Here is an 18833-nt window from a genome sequence, read left to right on the forward strand (position 1 = left end):
TAGTAGAATCAGTTGCACACGCCTGCAGAACACAAAAACAAAGAAACGTTTGCAAAAGCGAGATAACAGCGAACCTCCGCACTCAAGTAAAAGTAACGACAGCTTGAATAGATAAAACTTTTCAGACATGCTAAAAATATGTTACATACTCAACCGAACATGCGTAAATTTGAATTATTTGCGGAAACCACAATAAAGCATCAAAGCCTCACTAATTGCAAACAACCGCTGAGTGCTTTTAAAGCGTTACGAGTATAGTTTATACAATGAATGCTTTACAAAATGCAATGAAAGACTGACAAAACTGTGATTCGCTTTGCAAAACGGCAAGAAATCAACGAAGTTGCGCTAATTGGTGCACACCACAGACGTGACAGGGAAAATAGGATCTCGAAATAAAAACTAAAAGTTGTGTCAGAATGAAGCGTTATTAAAATACATGGCACGATACATAGCATATATAAAACCGGCAGGTGTATGTGTGCATCAATTGGAATAACCACGAACTATCAATAAAGTGTTGCGAGACCCGTTAGGAAACCTTAAAGGGGTGAAATTCATTGGCTGTCGCTATAAGCAAAGAAATTAAGATTTCTAGCTGAAAAATTGCCCTGACATAGCTGAATATGTTTATCAAATATGAGCCACTGTCGGCATAAAAAATAACACAACTTAAAGTACCCAATTAACTGCACAAATGCGATCGGGGTGCACTTAGCGATTTCAGAGGAGACCGTCACTTGAACTGCACATGTGGAAATTGCAGCTTGTTTGTAGCACTGTAATATGATCGTATATTTTGTGATAAGTGAAATCACCCGTGTGTTCTCTTTTTGGTGCACGCCACAGAGGTGACAAATGAGCTAATGCAGGCACATAAAAACTTAACATTGCATCAAGATTCAACGTTTAAGTACATGTTGAAGAATACGTTCGAAGGAATGGTGGTATACCTGCCTTTATACTGCCGTGTCATCGTCTGCACCAAATATTTAAGGGCACTTAGAGCATGGTGGTAGTTGCTGCGGGCTTCGTCGCTTTCAAATTGAGCTTCTAGGAATGAAGACCATGTTTCTACCCTGTAAAAAATAAAAAAAAGAGACAAGTTTTATTCGGTATAACGAACTAGTTTGTAAACGCACTGTCTCGTAACAGATGCCGATTATGATGTCCTTATGTGACACACTGTATACAAATCCAGAAACCTTAAAAAAGTAAGCCTTGTGTCTTAAAAAGTTATTCAATGACATTATAGATCGCGCAACACCATTTTATAGATAGTGTGTCGTCGATTTGATACGAGCTGGCTACCTCCCGCATAACGGACACTAATGACGTTTGGCTTCACGTGTATATATTACCGAAAACTTTGTTTACGTGCATGAAGCCTGGCATATATAACCACCACGGCTCTGACTGGTAATTATATATATGGATACGGATTCTGCTTCTCAATTTTCATTATGATCTTAATTACACCTATATAGTTGGATAAAAATTTGGAACAATACATGGTGACGTTCTGAAACAGTTTCCTGTACTCACTTTTTCAGGTCTGCCTTTAAGAGACCGTTGCTCAGTTGGTTGACAAAAGATTCAAATAGCTCTTTCCATTTAGTGGCAGTCAAAAAGGGCACATCTTCAGTGGAACCTGATCTGTATGAGGCAGCCAGTTCGTCATAAACGTCCATGGCGGCATCGTAAAATTTGTTAACGTCGTCCGCATTAGCTGGATTCACCTGACAAAAGTCAACAAATGAATTAGCCAGAGTAAACTTAACAACACATTCTTGATACTAACTGCAATATATGTACCATTTTAATCGCCTCACGTTCCTATTACAGAAAAAAGGTTAATGACCTTGATACACACATATCTGGCGCCTGTGTGTGTTGTATCGCTGCAATTACAGCGGACTGGCTGGTCACCAAGGCGACGGGCCAGCGGTTAGCAAGCGAAAATGCATTGACAGGTTCCGAACTCGTCTTTCATATAAGACGACATCGCACACAGAAACTGGCGCGAACATTGATAACAATGCTGTAAGAACGTCAGTTTCGTCTGGAAGGCGCAGCATTGATAGTGATGACGATGTATTAGACAACTCTTCAAAGCAAGGTTCAGTCGCATCGGCCGTATGTCGCAGTAAACATTTGCTAATTAAACTAAAAGAAACAAGCACAGTGTCATGCGCACAAAGGCAAACATGAACGGATATCATTCCGCGACTGCAGACACTGGCTGTCACACCGCCGGCGTGATAAACACCATAGGCAGAAACGAGCAAAGGCGTCGCGTTGCCTCTCGTTTGTCGCATCGCGTTGCCTCTACAATCGTAACACTATTCGCGGGAGGAGAGAGAGAGAAGGAATGTAGGAAAGGCAGGGAGGTTAACTAGACAATGCGTCCAGTTTGCTACCCTACACATGGGGAGGGGAGGAAGGCGCACACTAAGTGATAAGCCTTCTCCGCTCAGTTTTTGCACCGTCTGCGAGATGGGGCCGCGCGCGGCTGGGCTGACATAAAGGAGAAAACGCACGTACACACCTGCTCCCAAGTGAACTTAAGTGAACGCTTACCTGAATTTCGTCGCACTTTGACTTCAGCTCTTTCACCGTATCGGCGGGGCTAAACTTGCAGGCTAAATGGTGAATTGAGTCTCTCGGAACAATGTCTACGTTGTTGTCAAAGGCGAAGTATTTGGTCCATTCAGTCGTTTTCAGAGAGCAAAATCTCTTGAGACCGTCTTTGGTATTGGCAAAGTCAGTAATTATAGCTTTCACCTGGGAAATAAAGATAGTGCGGTTGCTGAGTGATCGTTACCTCTGGGTAAATACGCTGTCGTAGACTGTCAGAAATGATGCATTACAAAATGAATCTCGAGACGAGGACGTACATATTTGGATTCCATGACCGTGTCAAAAGTGACGTCGACAATATTTGTGCTGGCATTCAGGGCTTGTAGAATCGCGTTGATATTCTTGTTGTTCCTGTTATTTTGCAGCAGGCTTTTCCACTTCAAGTTCCCTGTCGTACAAGAAGACGAGAGATAAACAGTCACATGCAGACACGTTTTTTTTTTCGTACTGATATACTTCGATATAGCCGAGCGACGCAGGCATACGTACAGAATGGAGCCTTTAATCTGCATGCTGTCTTCGAAGTGGCCTTAAATATGGACTCCAGAGCGGTTGTGTCATTTTCGAAAACAACGGTGATTCCCTTGAGAGCAGCCATTACTTTGAGCCGATTAGCTGAGGATCTGAAATAAAAATGACAAGAAAACATACGATCTGTTGTTCGTAATATCCTACTTTCTGTGTATATAATAAGTGCCTTTCCCTAATTATAACACGGAGGGTAGAGCGTAGTGCAGATAATACAATCATACGTCTTATGGCCGTCTTTGTGTTTCAACTTTCGAATGCGGCAAGATAACTACAGGCATGCAAGCTAGGGCGCACTTGGCTGCACTGAAAAATATTTCTTGCTTATAAGCCTTGAACAATGTTTCTCTTGAAATCTAGTTGATATTGAAGGAATTGGTGCGAATTAGCGGTAATTGGTACAGCGAAAAAAAGTAGCTATGGCAAAAAACTAAGAACGAATGCAGATACAGTTAAATAAGGTGCATCTATAGTGTTCTTAACGTGCCACCAATGCATGGCTAGACATATGCTGTCCTCACAGATAATCTCAAGTAAGCACGCGGTGTTCAAGAGAAATAGCTGTGTGAGCTATTATCACATACAGGGAATATCGGCATCCGCTTACCTGGAATCCCAAAAGTTATTGGAGAGGAAATGGTTCCAGTGAGTACTGTTGAACAAGCGAGAAGCTCCTGTCTGTGGCTCTTTGCTTTGCAGCAAGCTTACGATGCGATGCAGGGTCTCGAGAAACCATTGCAGCTGGTCTTGTTTTGGAAGTGACGGTGTACTGTCACTTTTCTTTAAAACAAGAAACGGACATAAACTCAGTATTAGGTCGGTAAGAAGAGCTTAAGAGTACGCAGACGTCTAATATAATGTCAAACTGGTTTACTGCGCACCTGCAAGACTTCGTGGACACCTGTAAAATTGATGGCGCACAGGTCTTGAAGTGCTGAGGTGGCGATCTCTACCTCCTGGTTAGGCACTGTGAGGTAATCTTGCACACGGTTATTGCAGAACTCATCAATGGCATATTTCTGCTTCAGGAGGTAGGATATCTGGAGATTGCAGAAGAAAAAAAAAGACGGATAATTTGGCACAACCCTTAAATGAACGGCGTTCTGGCCTTCGCATTTTCTTCCGTTTACGAGAATTCAAATAGTCCCGCCGAGCTTCCAACCATGTGCGCAACGAACGAGACAAACGGCCAACTGACAAAAACAAGGCAAAGCAAAGGTAACATATATAACCGTCAGGTAAAGCTAGCAAAAGATTGCATAACGCTGCATAATAATTTACTGCGACGCCTGACGGAGGGGTATATTTCATGGTAATCGAAAAGCGAAGAGGCCACCTTGATGCATGCCGTGGAATTCTTCCTAGGTGTTTGTGCAAGACGTCACCATGTTAGCCTAGGGGCTATTAACTAGGATCCGGTCTAGGTACGGCCATGCGAGAAGCGAAGACGGAAGAAAACTAACGACACCATGACAACATTTTACAAGCATTCTCGTTCTTTCGTTCTTGCCCGTCACGTTACATTATTCAAGAACTTACACCAACTATCCCACGTTTTCACCCTATGTCGCAATTTCGAAAGAAGCATTGGCCTCTCTTAGCTGGGAAGTAATCTTATCCAAGTACATACGTTTACTGCAAGAGAGAGAGAGAGAGATGATAAAACGAGAGAAAGGCAAGGAGGTTAACCAGAATTGTAGCATCTGGTTTGCTACCCTACACTAAGGAGAGGGGAATGGGAAAGAAAGATGGAAAGGAAAGCGGAGAGAAGAGCAGGCGCGCGATAAAATAAATATAAACAAACGGAAGCTGTAGAGCGGGAGTACAAAAGCATATTCAAAAGGCCACTGGCACGCAAAAAGTTCAGTAAGGCCTTAAATGATTTTCGCTGTGCCGACAGTGCGGGTCGGCATTCCAGCACTGACTGTTCCGACAGGGGTCTGTCGTCAAGGCGGGCCAACACAGCCGCTAGCGACAGTCTGTGCGAGCTGTAGCGAGGGCAGCGACAGAGAACGTGGTCTATCGTTTCTTCGCTGTCACACTGGCTGCAAGCAGCACTGTCTGCCATGCCGATTCGGAAGGCAGAAGATTTAGTGAAAGCAACACCAAGCCACAGTCGACAAAGCACTGTTGCCTCGAGTCGAGAGAGTCCGGACGGAGGCCGAAGTCGACGCGGGTCAAGTCTATGTAGTCGTGTGTGCTGTAAACTTGGTGTATTCCACAAGGATTTTATGTCTTCATTGGCAATCTCTCGAATTTACTCTCGTTTACTGCAACCATGTAAACATGCACGGCATCAAAAAGTACGAGAACTCCGGAAAGTCAGCTTAAATATGAAGCAACTTCCTCCCTTGGATGGATGGATGGCTGAATAAGTTTATTGAGGTCATTCGGTGCGCGCGATTAGCGCGCAGAGAAATTAGAATTCTCTTTGTTTAAAATTGTACTCCCTAGGAGCCGGCTCCCTCTTATTCTTATTCTTTCAAACAGAAAAATGGCAGATAGCTCTTGTAGCTAATTGGGAACTTGTACTTTTGAAATTCACAATCTTGTTTATGGTCTAAAAAAGGTAATCTCACCTTTTTCGGTTCCACCGTCAAGGTATGAACGAAATACTCCATGAGTTTAACGAGGTAGTTGTTGACCCAACGAACCAGCAACTCGAGGTCACTGGCGTTCTCGAAGAGCTGCGACACAGTTGTTTGCTGGCTGTCTGAAAAGAGAAGAATGGATAGACGGCTAATAAAGAAAGGCGTTGCAGTTGGCTGGATTGGGACTCAGGCAAAAGTCATTGTTACCCGTCGATTCGCTCAGCATGCTTTCGCTGGTGGTGAGGAACGAGGCAATCTTGAGCAAGTACGGTGTCAGAGTGTGATTCAGGTTCGCGTCCAGTTCTTGGAAAGCGACGCTGACCAGTTGAAGCACTGCACTTGCCTTCCTGAAAACAATATGACCGCATGTCAACTCGAGATGTTTCGTTGAAACATTAAGGGACGGCCGTGCTCAGTCTACATTAGTGGCAATTAGACAATTATTCACGCTGCTGTGAGCCGCAAGAGGCGTCTCCTATAATGCAGGTGCTAAGGGCAAAGGGGATAAAAAAATGTCACAGTTTCGCCTTAAGGACGAAACAATGAATGCGATAGCAACAAAGTGGAATGTTATATATACGAAGTAAGGCCTGCAGCTAGCTACTTTAGGATCCGATCTCGCGTAACTCTACAAAAAGCTGGTGTAAGTGAATACGGTCGCTCCAGTGAGCAGCCGCATTCGTGCTGTCGTGGGGTTTTCGTGCTTTCTGTCACCCAAACGCGAAGTAAGCTTTGAGAGCACAGCACGTACAAGGGTAGGAGCCGTCTACTGATGTCTGTCGAGATAGCGCGACCGCGCCCTTTTGATCAAAGTTCGCAGTTGCTACCCGAGCGACGCAGCCCCTCCTCCCTCCACCCCCCTTCTCCGGCACCCTTTCATGCTCCTTCGCTTGACGGAGCCGGCCGGCGCGTTTCACTTATGCTTGAGCCGCGCCCGTCTGCAGCCTTCGCTAGTATGTATAACATACGACGCGCGGGGTGATTTTGTCAATTTGGACTTCATACGGAACATGATGCCGACGGCGAAAATTCACCTCGAGTGTCCATATGATTGCTATAGCAATAAAAGAACACGGTGCCTAATTTGTCACAGGCGCTTATTTATGTAAAAGAAAAGAAGATCTCACAATGAAAAAAAATTAATATCCTTCTTGATGATTCTGCAGTGTGTGCAGGCCGATATAGAACATCATATCGTCATCTGCTTACTATCTAATAAGCAACTGCTACCCCATGACATTTGTTAATGACTTCTAGACGTTACAAAACGCCAGATTCAAACGTAAGAATACAATCTAAACGAGCTGTGTTTTAATAAATAATGAAATTTAAAGCGGTCGTGCGCGCATAATAGGCTGTAGTAAAATAAAAATAAATAGGTTGACAAGCGCCCACGGATGCAGTGCGTCATTTTCAAGCACACTTTTATCGTCACAGTTATATCTCGCCAGCAAAAGAAGTCAAGGTGAACTATATTGAGAACCGAACACCTCAACTCATCCCTTGATGAGCTGGCTCTTTGAAATATTGCTGTTGTCTTCTATTAATGAACATTTTCGTTATTGTTTATGATTACACGTAACATGCGGTGTGTGAATAGTTGGCCCGTGATACAAAGGCCTCAAAGTATTTTATGGTACGCAACACACTACATTTCAGTCATAGTACTCTGTTTCGTGCACTCTGCATTGCGTACGTGCTCAACGTTGAGAGCCCCTCATGGCCATTTTAAAGAAGAAACGGGAAAGAAATGACTTTGGCACTAAATATGCAAAGTGTTTTCGTAAACTGCAAGGAAAAAAGTGTGGCCTTGACGCAATTTTTGTAGGTCGTATTGCGAAATGAGGAAGCCCGGTAGGGGACAACATTTCGTGGATTGCGTCGACACGCATGCTGGCTGTAACGCATCGCGGCTTCTGCTGAGAAAGTGCTACGGCCCCTATTTATGCAAGCGCCGAGTTCCCACCCATCCGTGCTGCTACGAAGAAAGCTTCGAACTGTACTTCAATGACGGAACTGATATTTTCGCATTTTGTAAACTGCTACGCAAGAGCGATACACGTATGCGGACACGAACTCTCGGTTGTCTAAAGCGCAAAGAACGTTAATCTGTTAAACTACAAGCAGAACACTAGCACCGCCGAGGGAAGCCTTCGATCTCGATGACGTTGAACGTATGCACTACGTCTCAGTGTCAAGGGAGAGATTACGTTGCGGCTACCTGCGTAAAAAGGCGTTAGTTCTAATTGCACAACGACTGCGAAATGTGTCACGTGGGACACCTTGGTATACACGATACTCCGTTCCAATGCGTGCCTTCCCGGAAGCACGAGAAAAGTATGCGAACACGTTTCAAGCACGCATGCACACGCGCAAGGTAATGCACACACGCGAGTGTGATGCTGCGATGAAATACAGGAAGCTCGGAAGGTCACCTCACGCAGCCTTTCTATGCTCGTAATATAAACAGTGCATTTATGCTTCGCGGAACAAGTAAAAATACTCCAGACATGATGCTTTTCGTAGGCGCCGGGTTACCGCGCGCGCTCTAAACGTGTCGCTATTGCGAGCGTAAAAAAGCCACACGCACGAAATGCGTAATAGAAGGAAACAGGTAATTCCATTGTACCGTCTTTGCAGTCACATACTGACTGCGCTCCTTGGTCGGCAGAATTGCTACATGTGAGCTCGATTTGGAAGCGGTGCTCAGTTCTACATTACAGGGGCATACAGATTCTGTAAAATGTTCCCGAAGAACACATTACGTTGATTGTCTAAACTATGCAAGAAAACTCGCACGACATCCATACCTTAAATGAAATTAGACTCAATTGAACGAAGTGTGACAGGACATTTGTTTGCTTTCGTTGCTTTATTAGAGTGTTTCAGCAGTGCCGGTTTACCATATACGGTACATACGGAAATACCGTATACCGTCGTGGTCGGCACGCAGTTTTTAGGGGCGAAGCTCCTCTTAGTCCAACCTTGTCACGCGTCCGGCGTAAGGCATAACCGGCCCATCACCGATCCTTTGCAAACTGCCCACTACTTCGTCTTTGCAAACATCCCACTACGACCCATAACCGATCCATCACTTCACCGACCATAATGCCGTTATAATGAAGGGGGAACGGAAGCCACGTCTAGCTACCACTTACGATTAATAAAATTTCTTGTATAAATATATACAGTGCTTGTCACGTCTTTGATGTTGTACTGGGCTATCGCCTTGATTACTGCTGGGCGAAACCACTGAAGATTTCACGGTGTGACCATGATTGCTTCAGGAGCTTCGCCCAAGCTCTTCATCATTCACCCGGGGATATGCTGTGAATTTTTTTTTTTTTGTCAAAGCTTTCCCGCGCGAGTTGCTTATTGTGTACGGCAACCTGATGAGATGGAGGAAATGGTTAATAGAGGCCTCCTAGAATAAGAACCCTACGTGCCGACCATGACGGTACGGCATTTCCGCAGTTACCATACGGTAAAGCGGCTGCGCGTGTCTGAAGACCGTCTAACCCTTGATGTGCCAGCCGTGCGAGTACTTCGCTACTATGACAGCACTATATATCGTGCGGTAACGCTCTTCTACTATACTGTCGCGCATAAACTGTACAGCCTTAGCAACTGCTGTGGAACCTATATAGCAGGGGTTTCAAACACGGGGCCCGCGGGCCGCACGCTGCCCGCGACTTAACACGGAATAGTCGCATTCACGGAGTAGTCGCATTATTTTCTCGCCTATTGCAGCTAATAGCACCTTGTTCCGGTAAGCTAAAGAGACGGGACTGGTTTCAAACATTTTTTTTTCGTGAGGCACTCTATACGGCCACTATGAGTTGACACATCACCGTAGAACGAAAACTCTCTATATATTTCAGAATCGGCGTCCAGATTTTAGTAACAATGGAAATCAGCATCGATATGTGTTTCGAAACTTGACGTCAAATCCCCTTCAAAAATGACCGATATATGGATAGATTTCTTTCAAATGCGAAACGTTAGGTCACAGTTTTGATGAAACTCCCCCTCCCACCTCTCTCACCATCTTCATTGTCCCGGCACTTATGGGACTAAATTTCGTGACTGCAGCCCGCTAGCTGAGGTGAGCTTGAGGCCCCTACTATATTTGATAAATACTCGTTTATCACGCTGCCAGCTCGTGTACGATGCCTCTTGTAGAGGCCAGGGTTTCCATATTGGTTTACGTGATCATCTTACTGATCATGATATGGAGCCTGGGCAAAGTGGGTAGCGATTGCCAAACAAGTGCTCTCGTTTTAAAATTGATCAACAAACTTCGCTATGACATCTATATATACGCACCCTTCCGGGGTGTCGTCGGCGCCGAAGGCAGTCCTGGCCTGCTTGAGAGCGTCCTTCATGGCAGGTCCGTGAAGTGCGGAGACGTCCATAAACGCCGACACCTTCTTGCCCCTGAGTACATCCACATTTCTGAGCAACGCGTTCAAGCGTCCACCCATTGCGATCCAACTGAAAGGAACGTCCTGACCGTGATTCACTTTCTGGACCTGGAAGAAGAAAGATATAGTCTAGTTACTGCTTTCTTCTACCTTCCTGTAGAGTGAATGACAGATTTTATGTAATTAGGCTTCCAATTACTCCGTGATTTATGCAGTGCCCACCATGTGTGTGCCTCTCGTTCTATCGCGCTATTCGCTTGCGCTATACAAACTTCCAAACATTTCATTTGTAACAACTTGTTCTGTTTTGCTTGCGAATGCAACTTTTTTGTTGCGAATCTCTCGTTTAAGTGATCAATCTTAAGCTCATATGGTACATTATTCCACATGCTCTCCAATAAACATACGAGGTTTGATTACGATATTACCATTGTTGACGCAGTGTTTCCAACGCCTCCTCCGCCCCCGCAGCGGCTGCTGCTTACAATAAGCTATATTTGACAATTTATAGTGAATCTTTCTCAGTTACCCTCTATTCCTTACGTATGCAGAAAATAATATCTAGTATCTAATATCTGTTCCCCATATTCTCGCAACGTTTGGCTCTTACAGAACTTTTGTTAGATCAGCGCGGACGCTTCTTTTCTGTCTATCTTTTCTTTTTTTTTTTTGTTCTTGTGAGTGATTTTTCAGAATGACAAGTGCGATTCTGGTGGCACTCTCAAGTTCGCTGTGAAAGTCGACAGGAATATAAGAAATGTCACTGCCGCATGTCACCTTGGCTTCAGTTCTAAAATGTTTCACTAACAGAATCCTTGAACATTTCGAAGACCTTATCGTCTTGTATGCCTTTCGGGAGAGTAACAGTCGGTCGGCGGTAAACGTACCATCGTGGATATGGCAGCTACGTGGCGTTCCGCGAAGAACTCGGACATGAGGAGAGGAACTTGTTGGCACATCTTCTGTTCGAGTCTTCTCAAGCTTTCTGTGTTCCCCACGCTCAAGAGGTCGGCAAACTTGCCGCTCTGGCAGGGCACGTAAAACCTTTTCACCTTGTTCTCTTCCAGTTTTTCAATGAGCTGCAACAAAGAGATCCCGCAAGATGCATTGCGCAAGCCACCATCTCAATGTTAATGCATACCTCTTGAGACTCGGAAGCATTTCAGTGACATAATTTCTAGAGCGAAAACTCTACTACTCGATATCTCCCAAAGTCATTCATCGCGTCGCAATGACCTTGGGCCGCCTGAACCTGAGCCACCACTGAAACGCCGTGTGCATAGTCTTTGCAAAACTAAGCCAAATAGACATTTCGCTCGTGGCAACTACGTTTAGAAGGATTAAACCTTAGCCACTTTTTAGTTATTATTAACTAATGATAAGTCAGGAAACCGAAAAATCGATTTGTTACTTTAATCGCGACGTCTTTATCTACGTTGTTAAAATAGCCGTCTCCTCAAGTTTGTTATGGTAAAAGTACTTTTCGTTGTTTTGCTTTTCGTGAAAGTTTATAAAGTGGAGTGGTTGTTTGCCATGTCAAGGCCAAATAGGGCATTTTCGTGTCATTTCGTGGTACCCGGAACGCACTTCACAATCGCAATTCGTTGTCTGAGACGGCATTAACATTTGGATTTAATTAGCGTCAATTTTCCCCTAAGCCCACGTATCTTCAAGTCAATCTAATTCAGTTTATTTCCTTTTTAGAAAGAAGGAGCCGGAAATAAAAACTGCAGCTTGATATGGTTTCGACGTCATAAAGACGACAACAGCAGTGCACACATCTCTATATGCTTCATAGCCAGATTTCACCTGATTTCCTGCCACTTTTTGTAAAGAATAATGGAATACAATGCGCAATAAAATCCACACGGGCTTGATTGATTGATTGATTGATTTATTGATTGATTGATTGATTGATTGATTGATTGATTGATTGATTGATTGATTGATTGATTGTGAACTGACAAATTGTCATTTGGGAATGTTGGCAGAAGACACAATATGTGACCTTTTCAAGCCGTCCAGACAATATTGGCTCATAGGTGTCGCTTCCAAAAATAAACGAAGAAAATTACAACGACGAATTTCTATACACTACTTTCCGAATCGGTGCTATCGTCATCCCGCCTGTCTCCCATTCTACTCATGCATCCACCAGTCAGAAAGAACAACTAAATTTTCTTACTATCGAAAGTTAGAAGTAATATTTACACAGATGTTTAGTCATAAGGGTGGTCTTTCGCCAGAATAACCAGCACGAATCTAGTCTACAGTGATAATTTATGCTATAGGAAATGTCATTCAATTTAATGCCTTCAATTTAGTTTCAGCAAAAAAGAAGTCTTACACCTATACCGGGTAACATCTTGTCTTCGTGGCTTATATACTATATAAATAGGCATAAATGCAGCCATACACTTACATTTCCCAGGTCAGTTTGGAGGACCTTCATCCCAATCCGTATAAAATCAGGCAAGAATTCCAGTATCTCAGTAATAATAACGTTCATACTGGGAACGTTCAGCGCTATGTTGCGCACAGTGACCCCGCCTTCCACTGGAACATACAAGAAACAAAAGTCCATAAAATATTTAAGCGGTTATACCAAAAGACAGCCACAGAAGTACCTACGATAGGTGAGGAAGTTCATCTTAGCTTTTTATTCGCACATCGTGTACTAATGAAACGAAGCGACAAACTGCGGTGTTGTCAGAATAGAGAACAAGCGAGAAGCTTCTGCACTCTGTGCTGCATCGAGAGAAGCGTGCAATGTCTCGCGCGACATTTACTGTGGGAAACGTCCAAACTATTTGATGCTCCAACAGTCCGTATGTCAGTATGTGTGCTTTCAGTCGGGTCTTCTGGGTAGTGAATCTGCCGGAAATGACGAGTACTTTGATCTCGTATAAGACTGGTCTTTGGAATGAATAAAAGAAAGCAAGATGACCGGCGAGCCAGGCATTGCTCAACTTTTCTTTTGTCTGACATGGCTGATATTCAGCGTGCGAGCTCGTATACATCGCTATGGTTGCCTCGCCAACTCTCTGCTTCTTGCTCCTCGCGTAGCACTCGCATTTATTTTGCGGTGCCAGTGTCCTTATGGCGCATAAAGATAAGGAAGTCGTGGCAGCGCGGTCGTTTGGGTCGGCAGTTTTGTGAATTGTGGCAGGATTCCTGTACTTTCGTTACATTCTGTTTATCATTGGCATGGCGACTGAAGATTACGTTTATCCAAGCACAACGTTAAGCCTAAGTGACGCGTTTTCAGATGTAAACACTCTCATTTTCACCATAATAGGACGATCTTTTCCAAATTACGTGCGCCTACGCACTCGGCGCTTGCTCATTTCCCTTGTTATCGAAATACGCACCATATTTTTCTCATTGAATAGAAAACAACGCTCTGTGGTATCGGAAAACAGGCACCTCACACGTTGTCTTTGTTTTGTTTCTTGTAATGCTCGTATCCTAAAGGCAGTGGCGACATCCTGCACACTGGCCTGTGTTGAAAGCGCCTCCGCATCCCTGTGTCGCAGCGCCCGCGACATAAGGGGTGTTCACACGGCGGAGAAATCCTCGGGGGTAGAAGCGGGGGTTGCGGATCACGTGACAAGACCTCACTGATTAGCGCGTGGGCGCGGTCCCTCCGCACCCACTCGCGCTAATTCGTGAGGTCTTGTCACGTGATCCGCAATCCCCGGTTCTACCCCTGAGGATTTCTCCCCCGTGTGAACACCCCTTTAATAGGGATGTAAAGAGTAACACGCCAGCGCAAATCACATTCCTAACCTCAGCAATACTGCCACGGATTGCAAAGCAGTTCTGAAGAATCCCGCAAGGTAGCGGAAGGGTTAAGAAAGGGAAAAAAAACCTTTCTTGACCCTTCCGCCAATTGCGGGATTCCGCAGAACTGATTTGCAATATGTGTCCAGTTGCTTCGAGTTGTCGATGAATTCGCCCTCGCGCTGCCAATTGCTAGCTTCCTGGTTAGCTAATTGGTAGAGCGACCGCCTTGGAAAGACGTTGGTCCCGGGTTCGAACCCCGGACCAGGACGAATTTTTCGGCAACTAAAAGGCTTTATTTCTGAGAAATCCGTATGGATTTCCTTGTGGCTTCGTGCTACAAACGGGTGGTTGTCTATTTTCCCTTTCTTAACTGCCACGGATGCGCTACGTTGATAGAAAGAGAGAAAGAAGAAACCTTCGCCGCTTATGCTGCATGCGCATAAGCGATTCGTTGCGTATGAGTAGTCCTGCGCACATCTACTTCATTTAGAAGAACTGCCCGGAAAAGTACCGCATCCGCCTCTTTTTATGTCACCTGAAGCGTTACTATATCGTCATCTTAAAACGTTTTCATGCTTGATATCGCTTTTACAGCGTCAGGCGTTAACAGAGAATGACAACTAAGGAAACACATTATTTAAGTGGCTCAAACGTAAGGGCATCGTTATACAGTTTCCTTCCTAATGAGTCAGTGTAAATTGTGCGTTGATGCTGTAGCGGAAGACGCCAAAGTACAAAGATAGAGCAGTAGTATATATTAAATGAAATACTGCTCACCTAGAATACCTCCCATCATCTGGTTGAGTAGATCTGTTATTTGGTCGGCCATGTAAAACACGGCAAGAAAGTCATTCCAGTACCTTAACCGCTGAAGGGAGACGTAGTTTGAGGCGGTCTGAACAATCTTCATAGCTGAGATAATCCTGTAAAACAAGGTGTTTATCGTAAAATACAGATAGGCCAGTGAAGTACATCTACCAAATTCGACGCACACCGAAAAAAAAAGTAATTTCGCGGATCTTTTTGAACCGCCTAATTAAAGTTATCACCCACCTTTCCTCTCTTGTTTTTGAGTTCCAATGGCTTTCAAACTTTGCCTCAGCCTTGGAAACGCCATACCAGTCGTACGCGAGTCTCTTCATATTGACAGTCTTGTTCAAAAGCCCGGTGATGTCCGATATCTTGACATTCATAGGATTCCACGTCGTGTCGTCTTTTTCTTCCGCAGCGGCAGATATGTTCCGAAAAGTTTTCAAAAACTATACAAGAGAAGGAATATGTTGTGAACAAATTGGATAAAATATTCACCATACAGATATGCTCCGATGATAACCTGTGTTGTACAAAATGCTGATCGAAGAGCAAACTTACTGCGGGGACAATATCTCTCAGCAAGTGACATGTGAAGACTTGGACGTCCTTGATTTGATCTGAAGCAGCAGGGACGCGAAACGTCGTTTTAAACTTGTCCTCGGTGCAGGTCACGTTCAATATGCCCTTGGACGACAATATCCGGTTGACCTTAATGAAATAAAAATACATATTGCAGCTCGGAGGAAGCGAAGATGTTGCGAACGCTTCTAGACGACGAACAAGAGATATTTAAATACCCTTTTATTCGATGAGAAAGTCGTTATCAGGGTTTCTAGCACTTGCGGAAAGAGGGCGTTTCGAGCGTCTTCCTGCGAATTCTGTAAATCTAGAGAAAAAGAAGAATAGTTGACGCATGCGCATATCGTACTGTAGTCGCAGAATCTTATGCAGAATAACAAAATCATTGAGCATAAACCTGTCGACAATATTAGTTTTAACGCGATAGCGTTAGAGAGCTCGTGTCGCAGAAATTCCACCGTCGGCGTCGGCACCGTTGGTTGTGAGCGAAAAATCGTCTGTGAGCGAAAAATCGAGAAAGAAGCAAATAAAATAAAGAATAAAATTTTCGGTCCCATTGAGAATCGAACCCGGGCCGTTCACGTGGCAAGCAGGTGTCCTACCACAAAGCCACGATGTCACTCTCAGCTGCTTCGGAAAAAAACACTACATATATGCCATGTATAGTGGAAGGAGTCTCCTTAACGCATTTTGTTCGACAGGTGTCACGACGAAAACGAGCCATTCGGCGATTTGTAGGCGCATTTAAGAGGCCATCAAACTACGTCGAAAAAGGCCGGGATAGTGCAGCCGTCGCCGCTAAAAACACACACGAACTTTCAAACAGCTCTAAGAATGGACAACTATATGTCCATCTAGCGGAAAACATATCAAGCCAACGCCGGCTTTCCAGAGGAGGCGTTGATCAAGCAAACAGCAAACGCTAGATAATGTGCTGCCATCTGTGAGGCATTGTGAGACTCTTCATGGCCTCCGAGATTGCGAGCGCGCGGCGTGTATCTTGCAGGCCATGCGACACTCGCTTTAGATCAAAAACCTGTATGTACCATTCGCGCGCGCGCGTGTGTGTGTGTCTGTGTGCGTGTGTGTGTAACAATACATATTAATAAGTATGCACTTAGTGGCTGAAGTGCGCACTAGGGGCCGGATTTCGCTATTGCGTTCAACTATTAAAGGCGAAGCTTAAGGGTCCCCCAATTTTTTTACGATGCCGAAAAATTTCAGTGTCTCCTACTTACATGTGATTGTGCTGCAGTGAAATAACATGTAATTATAAAGCACTGACAGCGCTGCCAAGCCTAGCTATTTTCACCAGTCTCGTTTTTTATGATTGATTTGTGTGATATATTGTTTATGGCAGAAACATCTGTACGTAACATAGTTTTGGCATAAAAATAAAAAGATCGTTTTCTGATTCGTGGCTCTTTACGTGATTAGTTCTCGCAACAGAAAATGGCGATTATGGGCTACCAGATTAGGTATTTCGTTAATAGCTCATTTTACAGCCGACGAGGTTTACCTGCTCGCATGAACTCCACCACAATGCCGATCAGTCTCGCCGTGTAGTACATCGCATCCTGCCTCGTCCGTCTTTGCCTTGAAGATTCCTGTTTCGTTGACATTAGGTCATCCAAGGCATCAAGCATTTCTTGTCTGAGAAATGAAAAAGAAAAGAATCAAAATAAACTGAAATCAAATAGGTAGAATTCCATAATTACAATGAGACTTAAAGCAACTTTGGAAGTGAGTTGAACTAACAAGCCGAGTTTTACGTTGCACCTTCACTTGCCGTATTATGAGACGTGGCGACACTCCCGAGCCTAGGTATGAGAAAGTCGTCATTTAGAAATTTGGCTGTAAATTTATTTTGCTGTGCTTTATAGTTTACGGCGTTCCTTCTCAGCTTTGTCGGCGTTATTCAAGACTTAGAACTAAGGCACTTGCCCGCCGTGGTAGACTAGTAGTTATTGCGCTGCTTGTAGTTACTGCGGCGAAACTTTTCCTCTCATTCTTTATAGTGAAGCACACTGCGCACGAATATCAATGTAGCCATGCGCCAATGTAGTCGTGCTGGCACTACAGTCGGATGCTGCTTAAGAAGTCCGGAGAAGCCCCACCCAGGTGACCAAAGCGCGACAGCCGATCGCCTCCGCGACGAAAGAAATAGTCCCACTCATGCACTCGGCAAAGTTATTGGAAGGCGGGGTCACCGGCCGTCCGGCTCAGTCCAGAGTGCGTACCCATTGGTGCATGCTTGTGTGCATCCGCCTTTGAGGAGGAAATGCCGCGGACTTCTATTGTTCTATCCGACTATAGTGAAGAAATGTATAAGTGAGTCAACGGCGCACGCCTATCGACCGCAAGACTTTCAATTGCAGGTGACGGTATAAGCACTTAGAAATGTTTGGTGCTTACTTGAGAATGTGAGTGAGTATATTGAGCACATGCACAGAAAACAAACTTCATTATGAGCGCGCTGCAGTGACAACGTTCGATCGATGACTTACATGGTAGTCGACTTGTCGAAGCCGAAGAGCGCATGAAAGAAGCGGCCGGCCTTTGACCCAGAGCCGCTCGGTGACTGAAAGTCGTTGACAAGCTTGACGGCAGTGTTGAGGACATTTCCTAGGGTGCCCTAGTTCAATGAAATAAGAGAGTGACTTGTTGTAAATAACCGACAGGCTCTCATGAGGCATAGATTTCGTCAAGATAAAAACGTTGGAGAGATAACGACAAGAAATAAAAAGACGAACTTACCTCTCGACTAGGTGGGGTGCTCGTAGAAGTACTAGTGTCTAAACCGTAGTTGGGAGGACCTTTAAGAAATAAGGAGACAAGAATTGTATGCCAGTCACAAAATACGAAAAGAAATAATGAAAACACTATTACGCATGTAATTTTTTCGTAACATCGTTCTCAAGTGGAAAAGTTGTGATTTCGCATTGAAGACTGCTGGTGCAGGGTATCCAGCATGAAAAGCCTTGTTAATAATATTCCGACATTATCCCCGCAGGAAGCATGACGGCGAAGCCAAGGCAGGCAAATGGCGCAGGCAGCGCACTCGCTATCATCCAAGCACCGAAGTGCTTCGGCACCTATGAACGCGGCGTTTTCTGACAGTATCTGGCGTATTTCTCAACTAGCACCAGTGAACTTAGGCAGTGTAAAAAAAAAAAAAGAAAGCCTTTACACAGGAAAAAATTGGGCCTGTTTCTCACTTCACAGTGCTTTCGGCATAAATGTAGATGGGTGACTGATCTCGGGCGAGTAGCCACGTCATAAAAAAACACCAAACAAACAACAAAGGTTTATTCAATATAAGAAAAAAAAATGTCGCTTGTGCCATTATGAACGTGACAGCAGCAAGCAATAACGACCGTCGTCAACGTCAGTCACTACATCATTAATGTTGGCAGGCAATGGTTGCTTGCCCGTCAAGTAGACACCAATACGTTACTTAGGCGATGCTAGT

At 44.5% G+C, this 18833-nt stretch overlaps 1 protein-coding gene across 1 annotated transcript in view; it reads right to left on the bottom strand.

The window, feature by feature from the left end:
- The window catches only part of LOC119387613 (retinal-specific phospholipid-transporting ATPase ABCA4), a 170278-nt gene that overhangs the window by 43555 nt on the left and 107890 nt on the right, over nt 1-18833 (bottom strand). The window contains exons 10-28 of the mRNA XM_049414207.1: nt 18119-18177; nt 17869-17996; nt 16881-17014; nt 15580-15668; nt 15341-15490; nt 15023-15228; nt 14747-14892; nt 12606-12739; nt 11071-11262; nt 10086-10291; nt 5967-6106; nt 5748-5881; nt 4050-4208; nt 3776-3948; nt 3130-3263; nt 2898-3028; nt 2581-2784; nt 1546-1739; nt 954-1079 (exon numbers count right to left, since the gene is read on the bottom strand). Of these exons, the coding sequence (XP_049270164.1) occupies nt 954-1079; nt 1546-1739; nt 2581-2784; nt 2898-3028; nt 3130-3263; nt 3776-3948; nt 4050-4208; nt 5748-5881; nt 5967-6106; nt 10086-10291; nt 11071-11262; nt 12606-12739; nt 14747-14892; nt 15023-15228; nt 15341-15490; nt 15580-15668; nt 16881-17014; nt 17869-17996; nt 18119-18177 (2839 nt within the window). The remainder of the gene's footprint in view (nt 1-953; nt 1080-1545; nt 1740-2580; nt 2785-2897; nt 3029-3129; nt 3264-3775; nt 3949-4049; nt 4209-5747; nt 5882-5966; nt 6107-10085; nt 10292-11070; nt 11263-12605; nt 12740-14746; nt 14893-15022; nt 15229-15340; nt 15491-15579; nt 15669-16880; nt 17015-17868; nt 17997-18118; nt 18178-18833) is intronic.

This window comes from Rhipicephalus sanguineus, chromosome 3 (assembly GCF_013339695.2).
Source record: "Rhipicephalus sanguineus isolate Rsan-2018 chromosome 3, BIME_Rsan_1.4, whole genome shotgun sequence".
Classification (NCBI taxonomy): Eukaryota; Metazoa; Arthropoda; class Arachnida; order Ixodida; family Ixodidae; genus Rhipicephalus; species Rhipicephalus sanguineus.